At 39.0% G+C, this 16,559-nt stretch overlaps 1 protein-coding gene across 1 annotated transcript in view; it reads right to left on the bottom strand.

The window, feature by feature from the left end:
- LOC127625348 (calpain-5-like) overlaps window positions 1-12,888 on the bottom strand; it is a 41,154-nt gene extending 28,266 nt beyond the window's left edge. The window contains exons 1-3 of the mRNA XM_052100598.1: window positions 12,866-12,888; window positions 10,741-10,906; window positions 2,988-3,119 (exon numbers count right to left, since the gene is read on the bottom strand). Of these exons, the coding sequence (XP_051956558.1) occupies window positions 2,988-3,119; window positions 10,741-10,906; window positions 12,866-12,888 (321 nt within the window). The remainder of the gene's footprint in view (window positions 1-2,987; window positions 3,120-10,740; window positions 10,907-12,865) is intronic.
- Between the last annotated feature and the right edge of the window lie 3,671 nt (window positions 12,889-16,559).

Here is a 16,559-nt window from a genome sequence, read left to right as displayed (position 1 = left end):
TGATTTAGTATAATGGAAATAAAAAAGCCAATTATGTAATTTTGCAGACACATTGTAGTGTTTGTAATATCATGCCTTCTATTTTAATGTTACAGAATAAATGGGTTTTATACATGAAAAACACTCTTTAAGAAGATAAACTATAGAAATAATTTTTCTAATGACCTATAAAATTGGATTTTGTAAATGAATCTCTTAAATCTCTTAATCTAACCAGAGTTTGTATTACACAAGTTCTAAATGAGCTCCCAACTGAAATCGCCATGGTTACAAAACAGATTTCTGGTGTCAGGACATTGCAATGGTACTTTTATAAGTGCATATTAATCAATCTTTGCAGTTTGTTAGCTTTTTTGTGACACTTTCTTCTGTGATGCAGCTGTAAATGAGATAACTCATGATTGGCAACTCAATTCAAGAAAATAAATATTAATGAACAAAGTGAAACTTGTGCTTTTAGTGGTCCTAGTAATTAATACTTTCAAAAATCGATGCAAATATCTACAGTAATCACTGGGTTGTGATAGATCTGACCTTGAGTAGGCATGCATGCTGGGATTTGAGTGGATGTGATTGGTTGGGACAAAAGGATGCTGCAAAAACACAGGGCATAGACAGTAGCACACATCCTCATTTATCAATGCCCGACCCTGTCAGCAAAACAAACGACAGGCTGGGGAACAGGAGTCACAAGGGAAAGCCCCATGAGTCAGGCCCTTCAGGATGATGTGTGTTTCTAGGGGAGAGGAAATATTTCCTTAGGCAAGGGGAAAACACCTCAAGCATGAGGGAGGATGCAGGGAGATATAACCGTTACATTTATGACTAAATAATGCTTTAAAATAAACAGATAAATCAAAGATACAGATTTTATTTAATTCCAGCTCTTAGTTAGTTTCAGCATCTCTCTTCAATCAAATCTATAACAAGCATGATTAGGACATAAAAAGTTAACATTATACTTGTGTAGTTCCAGTGGTTCAACTGGTACAGCATGCTTCCAGCAATGCCAGGGTTGTGGGATCAAATCCATGGGAACACACAAACTGATTTAATGCATCCCTTGAATGCACTATATGTTGTTTTGGATAAAAGCATGTACCAAAATGAATAAATGTAATGTAAATGTACAGTCTTAACCTGGATACCACCACCAAAGTAGTCAGTGGAAGCTGAATATCAGTCTGACAACTTAATCAGCTGGTTTGGGTGGAATTCAAAGTATAAAAGCTGTTGGTTCATGAAACCACAGGTAAGCACATTTCTCCTATGCTGAACACTCATCAGTTAATGGTTGCAAATAGAGCTCACATCTCTTATAGCAGCTTGCCACTTGAAATTGCTAATAGAGCTCATAGAGACTGTTTAGATCATCCTCATGACTTTTCACACTATATATATTTCAGTAGGGCTCAATGGTAAGGATTGTTTTTCTGCTAGGCTGATAGGTCCAGAAATTCACATTTTTACTTGCTCTGCCAAAATTTTCAGACCCCCCCCCACTCTCCCAAAAAAAGAAGATCAATTTAGCAATCCATTTTAATATGTGTCAAGAACAAATATCAATAGATATTTTATATAAAATATTTTTGTGTAACAACAAATAATAATAAATAATAATAAAAATGAGATTTTTTATTAGCAAAAATAGCTTGAAGTTGTTAAACCATTAAACCATTACTGATATTTTAAGTTACTTGTAGTTTTCAACCAATTCATACATTCAAAACTAAATAATTCTTGTAATTATTACAAAATCTGAGGGGACAATGGAGCAGGAGGTTGGCCGGAGAATCGGGGCAGTGGGGGCGGTATTGCACTCGCTCTATCGCACTGTTGTCACAAAAAGAGAGCTGAGCCGGAAGGCAAAGCTCTCGATCTACCGGTCAATTTTCATTCCTATGTTCATGAAGGCTGGGTCATGACCGAAAGAACTAGGTCGCAAGTACAAGCGGCCAAAATGGGCTTCCTCAGAAGGGTGGCAGGCTTCTCCCTTAGAGATAAGTTGAGGAGCTCAGTCATCCGTGAGGAGCTCGGAGTAGAGCCACTGATCCTTTGCGTCGAAAGGAGTCAGTTGAGGTGGTTTGGGCATCTGGTAAGGATGCCCCCTGGGCACCTCCCTAGGGAGGTGTTTCAGGCATGTCCAGCTGGGAGGAGGACTCGGGGAAGACCCAGAACTAGACGGAGAGATTACATCTCCACACTGGCCTGGGAACACCTCAGGGTCCCCCAGTCAGAGCTGGTTAATGTGGCTCGGGATAAGGAAGTTTGGGGCCCCCTGCTGGAGCTGCTGCCCCCACGACCCGACTTCGGATAAGCGGTTGAAGATGGATGGATGGATGGATGACAAAACCTGTTAGTCAACTAAATAACATTACACATTCATGTTGTTTAAAGGGGTCATAATAGGGGGATCATGTTTTCCTTGCTCTTTTAACATATAAGAGGTCATTGTACTATAAAAACATACTATAAGTTTCAGAACTCAAATCTTTCTCCTCACTGCAAAAAGAGCATTTGTTGAAACCAAGCCAACTCATTCTCTACTTCCTCCACATTGTGATGTCACACTGTGGTAGACTTTTGCATCTGACCGCCTCTACAACAACTCCTACTTAACCTTTTCACTTCCATAGCCCTGGCAGTAGTAGTGAGCAGTGAGATGGCAAGGAGAAATCAAGTCAATCAAGAGCAGAGAACCAATCATAACAGTGGGTGTCTGACAAAGGGTCAGAATGTGGTTGGAAAATTATCATGTTTTACAAAACATGATCCCAGGCCCCAGGCCAGCGAACCATCCTTACTGTTGAGCCCTGATAATCTAACATAGATATTAAGACATAGATATTTTGACATATGCATGAATATGCTCTTTTTATTTCCATGATGCTGGCCTATTGGGAGAATTAGATCACTGCAAGCCTACAGTATTAAGGGAAATTGATACATATAGGATACACACACGCACTCACAATGCACTTACTTACTTTCTGCCACAATGACTCTCGGGAGGCCAAGCTGGTGCAAGCTGCCACAAACCAGCAGTTTCCTAGCTGCCCTTGGTGCAAGTCATGGGCACTGATCCCATCAACAAACAAGTGAGGATCATCACACAGCTCCTGATGGTGAAACACAGAAAGAGAGAGAGAGACAGAATCAGTGGAAATTGGTGAGAAACAACAGGAAAGAGAGTGAATAGCAATCCTCCTGTGGTAAAAGAGAAAAAAACATCCTAAAGGTGTCCCATTGGGATAACTAGACAACAAAAATACCATGTAACAGAGGGAGGAAAGAAGAGGGACAGGAGAGGCAATCCTGTTTTAGCAGAAGCCTTTGCCAAAGACTCTCACAAAAAATGAGGTGGTCAAAGTGAAAGTAAAGTACATTGAAATTACAGTGTCAGAAATGAACAAGGCTAGAAGTAAAAAACATGCCACTGAGAGTGCCAAAATGTCCCAGAATGGGTGCAAGATATGCCGCCATAGTGTTTTCATCTGATTTAAAAGCCATTATACGTTATATTATTTGCTATATTTCATAATATTGCTGTATATTATAGGCCAATCTACTGATGGGTGTACTATACAGTCACTGTAGCTGTCAGATTGGTTTTGTATTCGGCAGATCTGACTGATGCAAACTTTCTAAACTCCAAGGAGGACAAATGGCTGAGAAACAGACCAAGAGAAAAAGGTCAGACGAATATAAACTAAAAAAGAAGGATTATAATAAGTTGAGGGCTAGGAGCCGCAAATCTTTTCATTGATGGAGAGACCTCAGAGACGAAAAAGGCTTGGACACAGATGCAGAAGTTGCTCTTTTTCTTCTCGATAGGTGGGTAACATAAATTTTGCTATGTTTCACAGAATCCATATATGCTGTTGTTGTGATGTTAGATTAAGTAGCAGGAGAGTTGTGAGTGTATGGAATTGGTGTGCATAAAACAGTCTCGTGTGCATTAATTTTGGGGGTGGAGCTTCCAAAGGAGCATTGAAAGGAGGGGTGTGTTTGTGCTGTATACACATCTTTGGAGACTCCCCCATGCTCCCAGTAGCCAACTGATCACATGGGAAATTGACATGTTGCTACCGAATGTTTTGGTACACTGGCATTGACACCATTCAGCCAAGTTACTGAAAAGCACCATTTGCCATTTTTTATGTTAACTTTTTCCTGTGGCAAAACTGAGAGTGTTGTGCAAACAGTTTCCGAGACACAGGTCCCATGGAAACCAGAAAGTAATCACGCTCATCAATGCTGAATGTGCTTCAGAGGTTCCATTTTCCCTCAAATACAATTTTTTTTACTCCATTGACATTTAGGGTTGGGGTTTGGGGGTAGCGTTAAAAAAATATGCATTGCTCTTCACTTTATTCAATTATTTACAACTAATCAGCTGTGTCTGTCAGTCTCTCAATCTCACCTTAAAACTTAAGGTGATAGAGCTTTTGCGGTGGCAGCCCCTAGACTTTGGAATGAGCTTCCATTGTTCATAAAATCATCTCCGTCTCTAGTCTCTTTCCAGGGGGCCTTAAAAAATTATTTTCCCTAGCTTTTAATTAATTGCATTATACATTTTACAAGGTCAATTTTGTGTGATTATATGATATGTGATTTTATTTATTTATTTTGTAACTCCATGTACAGTACTTTGGTACCAGTGCGGTTTTTGAAAGTGCTCTATAATTAAAATTGAGTTGAGTAAAAACAATTTGCTTTACAACTCACTTCTGGCACCACTCTGTGGACATTTCACCTGGAAAGTGGAGCTCATACGGGCCCATTCGTATCAATAACACTTCCGGCTTTGGCCACTGGGGGCAGTGGTTCAAATTTTGTTAAGCACAGACAGATTTCAATAGCAGAACTTGTTTAATTCACAGTGAGACCAGCCTGTAGTAGCATATCACTTTTACTATAAGCGGCAAGGGTGATTTGTTTTGGCAGGCTACCAATACACTAACTTACAAAAGGCCAGAGTATACCTCAGTTTTCTCACAGTATATTCGCAGTTCAAGCTAACTCTTACAACACTCTTTTGTCTTTCGCATTCTGCTATCTGAAATTATTTCCACACCTCAGAAGTTAGGTACTCTCCTCTCTACTTTGATATAGTTTGGGATACATCCAGCCCTGAATTCACATGAATAACTCACATCCTTTCAGCACCAGTTGTCTTTCTCACTCAAACCACTGGAGATTAGACATTTCATCATGCCCCCACAGTGTGTGAGAATTAAGTGCAATGATGTCAGACGCATGAGGTGATTCACAAGGATACACACACACATTTGTTTTTCTATAATTGTCAGGACTTTCCATAGACTTCTTTATTGTGGGTTGTAATTATATATGGTATTAATAATCTATTTATAGATGCAGGGTACTTCTGCTTAATTCAAGTTAATTAACATGTATATGCTCTGATTTAATTCTGCATACTGAAAATGCACATGACTCAAAAATTGGGAACTAGTGCACTTAAAGACACTTTATGTACTCTAGAGCCAAGAAACCCAGACAGGGCAACATTGAAACTCTGTTTTTGTCTGAGGTCTGCTAATAAGTCTTATTACAATCACAGAGCATGACTGATTTTCCATCAGACCTTCTGATATTACCTCTCATTTATTCATTATAGAATTAATTTGGTCGAAATTTGACTCAAACAGACAGGAATACAAATTCGGTACGTTGGCGGAAGATGTCTTCATCCCTCTATGAGCATTGTGAGGCTGTTTCGAGTTTCATTGATCTGAATAAATATCAATCTGCCATAACTTGAATGATTATCCCCTTTTCAGATCTGACAGTGCTTCAGATTCTGATCAACAAGTAAGCAGCAATGAGTCTTTAAAACATTCAAAAGCAATTTGACTTCGGATTGATCAATAAAACACTGATTGAGCGAAAGAATAAAAGGGGAAAGAGAGTGAGAGAAACAAAAAGAGCTTGCTTTAAATTAAGGCCATCATGCACCTATTTTTTGTGAGGGCAGTTTTAGCACACTTGCTGACCTAGGTAAGACAAGAAATTACCAAAAGAAAATATAAAACACTTTCTATAAGTGTAAAATGGGATTTTCTATTTTAGAAGTACAGCTTTTTTAAGCTTTAAAGGTGAACAGGGTTCAAATCCGTCCTAATAGCAAACTTGACAGCAAGTGATCAAGTATTTTTGCTGTATTGAAAAAACAAAAAACATCTTTGACATTGTGCTTCATATGGAAAAAGTCATACATCTTTTGAAAGACATAAGGGTGGGATGATGATGACAAAATGTTCAGCAAATGATCTGCAGACTTAAGTGGACTGACCAAATGTAGCCATGCGAAGGCATGATTTCTGAAACACTGTGTCAGACAAACATCTGTTTGTATGTTTGTTTGTTTTTACCAACAATTATCATGGAACTTAATTTTCAAAGCCAGAAATAATTTGTGGGGAAAGTTTAAAATCCAGTTAAAATCCACTTGGCTAAAACATCTGAGGGGACAGATGTTTAAATTGGTATTATGCCTTATAAATCACAGGATAAGTGCAAAGATATTCTACACCTCCAACAGTAATACGTTAGCTTTTAGAACTTGATAAGTGTGTAGTGTCTGGATTTTGTTTTGTGCTGTTAAACTTCACCATTCTGAAAGCCTTTATACAGATATAATAGAACACAGATATAAAGAATACAAACAAAACACAAGAATTTGAGGAACACAGGAAACCATACACTATAGCTTACAAAGTATAAGAACTGACAAAGACACAGAACTTGTGGGCATTTAACGAGAATAACAAGGCTAATCAACAAGGGAAATAGGAAAAAAGGGCAGGACTTCAAAATAAAAGACACTTAATAAACCTAACACCTTATAATGGATGCTAGAGAAACATCCTATATATATATATATATATATATATATATATATATATATATATATATATATATATATAAATACACACAAACAATTTGCACCTTCCACAAATACTTTTTTAACTAACAATTCTATAATCCTCTACCCACCTCCGTGGGGTCCATACCATCTGTTACAGGCAATAGGACTGTTTGGAAATCTAAAATGTATATTTCCTATTGACTATTCCTACTGATTTAAGCAGAAAATGCATATCTTAAGTCAATGTGTGTGTGAAATTAGTGTTAAGGTTAGCATTAACATCCAATGTGTCTAGATTTTTGCACAGTATACAGTATATACAGTATATGTGAAATATGAAGAAAAAAAATCAGAAAGCACTTAACCAGTCCACAAGCATACTGGAACTTACCATTTTAAAAGAAATCTCTTTCTTTTTCTGTCGTTTTTTTCTGCGCTAGCTTCTATTCTACTACAGCTACTCTTGGCAGTGCAATGCAGACTGCAGATATTGTTGACTTTTGTATGACAAATTGCTTGACATTCTCCTCATTTGTAAGTCGTTTTGGATAGAAAAAATAAATAAAACAAAATATGCTAAATGACCAAAATGATAAAATAAATCATGTATCACATGTCATATTGGGATTTGGACCTGGGGGTTCTTGAAAATGATATGACAGCAATACCACTAGACTAACGTGACTCACACTTTCATAGAGTGCTCGTTTGTTTATACAGACCTACAGTACAGTACTATATTCAGTCATGAATTATTTTGCCCAGGGCAACAAGGACAGCCTTTGGTGTGCCCCCCAAAAAAAATGAAAACTGGTCATGATGCCCCTGTTAACACTCATACACACACACACACACACACACACACACACACACACACACACACACACACACACACACACACACACACACACACTGTAATTCCTGGTTGTAGTTTACACACTAATGTGATTCATACTGAGTCTGTTGCCTGGCCAGCTTTGACAGATAAGACAGATCTGGCTTCCTGACCAATCAAAGAATCATTGAACACAGACTCATAGGTACAGACATCAGTGAGCCCACAATATGGATAAGTGACAGTCTTATTAGTCATGTCATATTCCACTGACACTGATTGTACGTCATGCCGGGGGCTCCCCAGCCTGAGAAAATGAGGGAGGAATGTGGCAGGGCGGAGGGCGGGGCCGGGTGGTGATTCTACACACCCGGTCCCTTATCAGGCTAATCAAGCCTCCAAGAGGAATAAAGGCTGACTGCGGAAGATGGTGTGGGAGAGAGAGATCGTTTACGGGCATGGCCGTCATGTGTGTTTGTGTCTTTTGTTTAGGTTTCTCATAAACTATTATTTATATTGTCAAGCAGGTTTTTCGCCTCCTCCTTGCCCGTTTATATGCCTTTACAGTACGGTAATTAATTTTCCCACACAGCATGTGACACTTGTGCTGAACTCTGTTGTGGCGCGGCACTGCTCAGACTCGGCATCATCATGTACAGTATTTTATCACAGAACTGCATTACATTCAAAGAGGATGGCAGCTGGATGAATCGCAACAGTCATTCACTGCAATAACAACACATGCAAACAACAAGAGTGGTAATGTGATGAAGGTCACATTAAAACAGACCTGGAAATGTTTTAATAATTTTTAATCAGCTTAATCATTTAGTTTGGGTACTTATCAAATGCCTTTTATGTATAAATATTACCGTTTTAACTTTGTCCCAGACTTTAATATTATGAAAATCCATTATAAAAATACAAATCATATTTAGTATTTAGTATTATGAAACTCTACTCAGTTCTACTCGCACTACTCAGATTACAAATGTGTACTCATCAGTGCTGCACTGTCTCTCACGGTCTCTTACTGTGCCTATTGTCCTGTTCCTTTTAGTAATTACTGTACTGTCCTGAACTTTTTGCACACGTTTGCACGTGCACTTTATGCAGAAATGTTATTTAGTCTGTGTATTATTTAAATATTATTTCATTTGTGTGTATTTATGATACATATAATGTCAGCTATGTATTACCTTAGCATGACAAAGGTGCTGGATATGCTCTGTGATTAAGAGGGTGAAGATTTTAGCTTAGCAATGTTGAACTGTGGGGGGTTTACAACTTAAAGCCAAAAAGAGCAATACAAATGTATCTTCATATTTAGGAGTTAACATCTTGTTTTGAGTCCCTTCTGGGGGAGATGAACACCCCCCCCCCCCCAATTATATTATGGATTAATGCCAACAGAAGCTACTCTGGGTGCAATTGGGATGCCCTGGACTGGAAAACAGCACTGGTGTGATTGAGTGAGAGTAAATGTGTGTGTCAGATTCTGGGTCGGGCAACATTCCAGCAGAGATGATGCAGACAGTGAGTTAGAGAACGGGATTATTGACTCGGACAGGCTTGACACTCAGAATGCCCCTGAGCGAAACAGGCACAGGGAGAAGTATCACTTTCCCAATATTCCTCCCTTTTTGAACCATTGGATTCTAAATGTTACATATTCTTGTTATTTTTTAGGCAAGCTGTAATGTATTATTAACTCGGAACATAGTAGTATTCATAAACCACTAACAGAATTGAAACTAATGTGCACCACATGGCCAAACGTATACAGAGACCTTCTAATTAACAGGTTTGTCTATTTTAGTAATTCTAGTGAAGACTAATCTTATATCTATAGCACTCAAGGACATTCTAGAGAATTGTGTGATTTCGACTTTGTGGCAGCAGTTTGGAAAGGACCCATCTTTGATCCAGTATGACAACATGCAATGCCCCTGCGCACAAAGTGAGGTCCATAACTGCTGCATCTGGTCATTTCGGTTGCCATTAGGGGCCGTTCACATCAAATGCGTCATTGCGCTAAAAAAGGTATAGAAGAATATGACAGACCTCAACCCCACTGGACACCTTTGGAATTAAATGGAATGCTGATGATGAGCCAGACCTCATGATGCTCTTATGTCTGAATGGTTGCAAATCCCACAACCTTGTTCCAACTTTTAGTGGAAAGCCTTCCCAGAAAAGTGTCAGCTGTTAGGGAAGAACAGCTCCTTATTAATGCCAGTGGTTTTTAAATTAAATGCTCAAAAAGCACAAATGCAGTAGGTGTGGTGTTTAGGTGTCCACAATAGTTTTGGCCATCAACTGTAGTACATCACAATCCAGAAGTCTGTTGATATCCAATTCCTCTTGGCCAAAAGTTGGTGTTGGATTATTAGCAGTTCCCATTTCAAGTATATTGTGAAAAGTGTACATGACTCAGCATTGCATTTCAGTGTCTCAATGACGGATGACAGACCTTCACAACCGATATATGCCTTAGGCTAACCTTTCCTTCTGCCTCTGCTTAACAGCAACAATATTAATTGACTAAACTGATGATGAATAACCAACAATTTGTTACTGATCACCATAAATTATGATCGATAAGAAGAAGAATCCTATTTTTAGCACATCCAAGCAGTAGATGGCTTGTTCTAAAATGTCTTGCTGTATTTGTACTGTACATCCTACATTGAGTACCAACTGTTCAAGATCCACCAACAAAAAGGTTGCTGTTATCATAAAATGGAAATTGAGGAAGCCCATGTAATAATTATGTAATAGTTCATGATATAATCAAATTGATCAACTATCAATCTATCATTAATAATCCTATCATCATTATATATATCATGAAATTATATATCATATCCAACCCCCCTCCCCCCGCCCTGCCCCACACCCAGTATGCAGACCTCAGTTTGAGAAATGCTGATCTAGAGAAATGCTTATCTCATATGAGGCCATTTAGGAGTACTTAGGTGTCATTTAAACAGTATAGATTCTGAGCACTGACCCCGGGTCTTTTCCAGTGAACACGGCCGATCCTGTTCCCCTGGTAGAAGAGGGAGTTGTCTACAGCTGGGAACAGTGGGTCCTCAAACAGCGTTTCACTCTGTAGACACTGCCTCTTGAGGGTGGAGTACTGCTGCCCCTCAAATGCCTTCACAGATGAGAACATTCTTCAACCAGCAGCTATTATACAGAGAGAGACAGCAGAAAGAGAGAGAGAATTGACAATGGAACACAATGAGGACAGTTCAGTGCAGCACAGTATAAGCCGCTCTTGATCCTGTCAGCTCAGTTGAAGTTCTCATCACTTCTGTTAGTTAACATCTAGTCTCAGCATCAAATCTTTGAATGATTTTCAGAGGTCTGTTAGAAGCACTTAGTAGCAATTTAACAGATTCACAAGCTTAACTGTATTCATCCATTCAAATGTCTTTTCTCAGGCAGGTATTCTGAACAAACACTCTAAAAACATTTTCTGCTATTTTTCTGGAGTTGTATTTACAACCATGTGGAGAATTTTGCTTGATTTGTTTTAAATATTTTTTTCCCAACTCAGGCCAACATAGTATCTTAACAACGTAATTTGTATGAGATGGCAAGATCGTAAGATAGCCTATGACTTGGCTCAAATGAAAAAGTATGAATTTTAGACCAACCCATCAACAAACAAAACTTCAAACTGATACAATAAAGACAACAAATGTAAGCTAGCCTTCTATCCAACTCTTTACTGTATGTCAATAATGTGAAATATGCTTCCCTTTTCTCATTCCAAACCCCAATGGTTTCTTCAGCCCCAATGGCTTACTTCAGTGGTACACGTCAGTTATTTATCTACTAAAATCATGTTTAGGTTTGGGTTTAAACTTAGAAAAAATCGTAATAACACTGTATGTTTCGCTCTATGGAGTAAAATTGTTACATTTTAAATCGAACAATTTCGCACTTCCATATTATTATGGCAGATGATACTTGCATCCTGGTGCAAATAATGGTACATATATGCTATTTACACCCCAGTGCAAATAGTGGCAGATATTACTTGCACCCCAACCCTGGTTCAAATAACGGTAGATTCTAATTTCACCCTAGTTCAAATAGTGTCAGATATTTCTTGCACCAATATTTAAACAATAACAGTATATGGGAAAATATGGTTTACTGTATTTAGAGTCCCACAGACACACTACATTAACCCCTACCCCTAAACCTAACCCTAACTGTACATCTGAAAAAACAACATTTATTTTACTACAGTAACCATAGTTTCACCATGGTATTTTTTTGGTAAATTTACATTAACCACAAAATTAACCATTGTTATTATATTACCACATTACTGTAGCAACACCATGGTTAATTGCATTAAAACTATGGTTTCTGCCAAAAAGCATGGTTATTACAATAATACTATTGTAATACTCATCACTGCAATGTACACACAAGCAATGCCGAGCAGCGGGAACAAGTGCGATCTACAGACCCCGGTCTATGTGAGAGGTTCTTGGCCATAATAAGCTGCAATGTGTACCAGAACTTTTGCTGTTTAGTCAAAGGTCTGGCACCGCAAGACTAACTAACACCTAATACCTGAAGCAAGGACTAAAAAAAAATAAAAATAATCTCTGATCAAATTAATACATTTAGACACAAAATAACTACAAATCTCATTAAAAGAAATCTCAATGTTTTCCTGTAGGGCATTCAAGGGATTCAGAACCCTCTGGTCTTCTTGGTAATTTTCAGGATCCACTTTCTCTGCCTGGGAGGAGAAGATGAGGTCACACGGTATGGTGTGTACCTACCGAACAACAACAGCAATGTCACTGTGACCTTTTTTTAAATCCAGGAACATATATTACAGAGCTTTATTTATCTCAGGTGCTGGTTCTGTAAGAAGAGTGCCTATTGAGATGAGTATGTTGGATTTGCACCCCTCTTTTGTCAGCTGGGGAATACAATTTTTTTGACTTAATGAGTCTCTATGTGCTATTCAAGAGTTTGAAAGCACAGTGGTTTAAATGAGGGAAATTTGAGAACAGCTTGATGACACTTACAACAGACAGTATCTTCTACAAAATCAGAGGAAAGGATCTTTTTGTCAATTTCTCTGTACATTTCCAGTGTGCCGTCTGAAATGCATGGGCTGCATGTCAATCACAGCTCTTTCAGTGGCTGATCTTGAGAGCTGAGTCGAGCTGCAGTGAATAATTCATCTCCACTTCCAAACCTTCAGGAAGATTAATTATGTCTTCAGCTCCCTGTCCGTTCTCTCTGCACTAATGATACAAACTTCAGGCTTATGTCATTCCAAGGCACATTTTCTTATAGACCAGCTTTGTAATGAAAATGTAAAGACTGTAGGGAATTGTTAATCCGAAAATAAATATTCTGTCATCTTTTACTCAGTGTTTTGGGTGGTACTGGTTTAGTACCGCAGTACTTTAATACTGGAAACACAATGTTGCTATTAACTGGATTTGACTGAAGTACCTGGGGAAATGAAAACCGTGTAGTTGGACAGCCAGCACAACTGATGATGCCTGGCTTCATTTTGTGATTGACTCCTGACATCAGCGAGACCACCACACAGACAAATGCTCTTTCTCAATTCTACCTCCTGAAGTGAGGAAGCAAGTAGGGAGTGCTGATGCTTGCAAGTGGAATTCACACTTCACTGTACTATCTGAACTGAAGTAGGCATTGTGTCAACAACATGAATATCATGTCATTAACATATGCAGATTCTCGAAGAATAACTTAATGCAGCTTGGACATGAATGTGCAATCTCAAAGGGATTGTTAAAGATGCTGATTTTAGCCATTCAGGAACTTCCATGAGACTGAGCCATTGAAATAGACACACCCTCTTTCCAAAACCCTGCCCTCCAAAGATAAGTTTGTACCAAGTGCTGTCACAGAGACCAGTAAGGTATTTTAGGACACTTATTTCAGTGAAACCTTTAGCGAGTAGCAATATTTTCTCCATATAATACCATTATTCTTTTTATTTATTTATTTTTTACCAAGAGCACCCTTTTATGTAAATATTTTGTCATAATTTTCTCACTCTCATGTGCTCCCAAACCTGTATGACTTTCTTTCAACTGTGGAACACAAAAGTAGATGTTAAGAATGTTCAATCCCAGTTGCCATTCACTTTCATTTTACGGAAACAATGCAATGAATGTGAATGGTGACTGAGGCTGTCATTCTGTTTCCACAGAAGACAGAAAGTCATATGGGTTTGGAACAACATGAGGGTGAGCAAATGATCTCAGACTTTAAATTTGGGTGAACAATCCTTTAAGAATTTGCGATATGGAATGCATCTCACTGGGCCTGGTGACAGATGTAATGAGCATATACAATTGACAGATAGATAGATAGATAGATAGATAGATAGATAGATAGATAGACAGACAGACAGACAGACAGGTCTTCTGATTTTCTCTCACTCCCAACTTATATGGACTGCTAGCTCATAAAACTTTAGAATGATAGAATGATGTGGTTTAATGTCTCAGCTCTATTAAACATTGCACTTAATTTGCGTGTAGTGGCAAAAAAAAAAATTAAACCGAGCAGGATTGAACTTTTTTTTTTTTTTTTCGCAGAAAATGCTTTGCATGAATCCCACAGGACAGTCGGGCCCCAACATGGTGCACTACCAACAGAAAATCTGATTCTGGTAGCAAGAGAGCTAGAGAGAGAGAGAGAGAGAGAGAGAGAGAGAGAGAGAGAGAGAGAGAGATGCACTGGATAGCTGGCAGAGAAATGGAGTGCACAAAAGGGCTTGATAAAAACCCCTCCCTTCTTCCACAATCACCATTTCTGGGTATCCCAGCCACGTCACTGCAGCCACCTCATGAATACATGTAGTATGACATGTCACAAACCATATACCTAGAATTACCCTTAACCCAGTCTCAATGCTTTAGAATGGAAACTTGGATTGAGCCTAAAACAGCTCCTTCTTAACGCATGGCTTCATCCGTTTCAAAATATGCTCGATTCCAAGTGTATTATTGCACTTTTACGGTATGTTTTGCAATTAAAAATACAAGTATGTCATCAGTTGATGCAGTTGAACATCCCAAACCGTTTTAGGGTAAAGCACGTTATAAAGGTTTACCGTTCAAATTTGACTTGACTGTCCACTCTGGTCAGAACTGTGGTCAAACATATTATAATTACAAACGCAAAGCGCGTGGACAACTAACAAACAACGTTTCCTTTCTTCCGACTGGCAATATCTCATGTTACATGTGTCTGGATGCACCAAAAAGATGCTGTAGGCTCTCACTTGACACGCGGGCTTTAAATCGTGTTACATTGTGTCCGCAACGGTCACAAATCTTAACAAAACACAAGCATGCATTATATTTTGGATCTGCACGCGCACAGTCAGGTGGCAAGATTTACCTCTCGCGCTCGGTAAACATGAATCAGGCGCCAACCAGATTGGCTCGCGCTCATCCCTTTTGTTTATAGTCTTGCATTTTAAAACGTAATACACTCGATTAAATGTAACATATCCACTACCTGTGCACAGCTCGAGTCCCACGGTGGCGTCTCTCTCTCCGGTCCTCCCGGGATCCAGCGACGTTCTTGCGGTCCCGTGCTGCTGAGGCTCTTCGCGGAGCAGCGCGTATCGGCTCTCGGATCCCCACTGTCACTTGTGTCTGGGAGGGGCCTACTACGAGCGGAGGGGGGACTCCGAGTCTGAGCATATGGCGGGGTAGACACCTATGTATACCCAGGCACACACGCACTGCGATGTGTGACAATAATTAATTGATTGCAATAATAGCTGCTGTACTATCTGGTCACTTTAGTTGCCATTAGGGGCCTTTCACATCAAACGCGTCGTTGCGCTAAATAAGCAAGACGCAGATTCACGAATAGAGATGAACGTGTTTCTCGCGACACGTTTTTAAGTTTTAACTTGCGACGGCATCTAAAAACGCGGCGCTCCTGCGCGAGAAGCTACGCAACTGTCTAGCGCTGTCTAGCGACCTTTATATTTTAACGGGAATGAAAACAAGTTTGTAAGGGATAAACAATCTCTTAAATGGCAAGCACTGTATAAAGTTCCTAGATCCCAACTAATTTTCCACAACTGATGTTTTTGTCTACAGAATTTTCTTGGAAAGATATTTTTTCAATGCTTTGTCCGCAGAACGATCCAAAAACATTTGAAACTGCAATACAGCCCACCGAAGAGACTGTAAGTCTAGCCCTCACAGCCTCGTTGTCATTCCTGTCAAAAATCAAAGATGGCGCTGCTGTAAATAAGGTGTTTTTTTTCATCAGCACCATAGACAGCGCCAGCATCGTTCCTTACTTGCCACTAGGGAGACAGACAGGGACACATTGAGCAGAGACCGTAAACTTATGGGTATAACTACTGAGAAGGAAAACGCATGCAGTATAATAAAAATTCCCTAAAATAAAATTTCTCATCTCATTCAATGCTGCGAATCATAAGGATAATTTGATCACTAACAAATATTAAGTTTCCCTAAACTATAAATGGCAATTAATTTTCATAATGTACACATTGTTTCAGATGTTTAGAGCTAGGTTCATTTGATAAACCGGCAGTGAAGTCGATTTCAACACAGCAGTATTGCTTTTTCAGAATATAAAATATCATTTGTGCTGAGGGCATTGGTGTTGAAGGCAATAAAACGTAATTACCAGACACAGTTAAGCTGCCCAAGATTAAATTGCTTATATGAATCTGAACTATTTCCATACATTCCAGTGATACATTAGCAAAAAAAAAATTCTGCTCACATTACTCCTGTATTTCTTCCA

Source organism: Xyrauchen texanus, chromosome 31 (assembly GCF_025860055.1).
Source record: "Xyrauchen texanus isolate HMW12.3.18 chromosome 31, RBS_HiC_50CHRs, whole genome shotgun sequence".
NCBI classification, from domain to species: Eukaryota; Metazoa; Chordata; class Actinopteri; order Cypriniformes; family Catostomidae; genus Xyrauchen; species Xyrauchen texanus.
The sequence above is the reverse complement of the archived record's forward strand: the minus strand, read 5'-3'. Positions and strand labels throughout refer to the sequence as shown.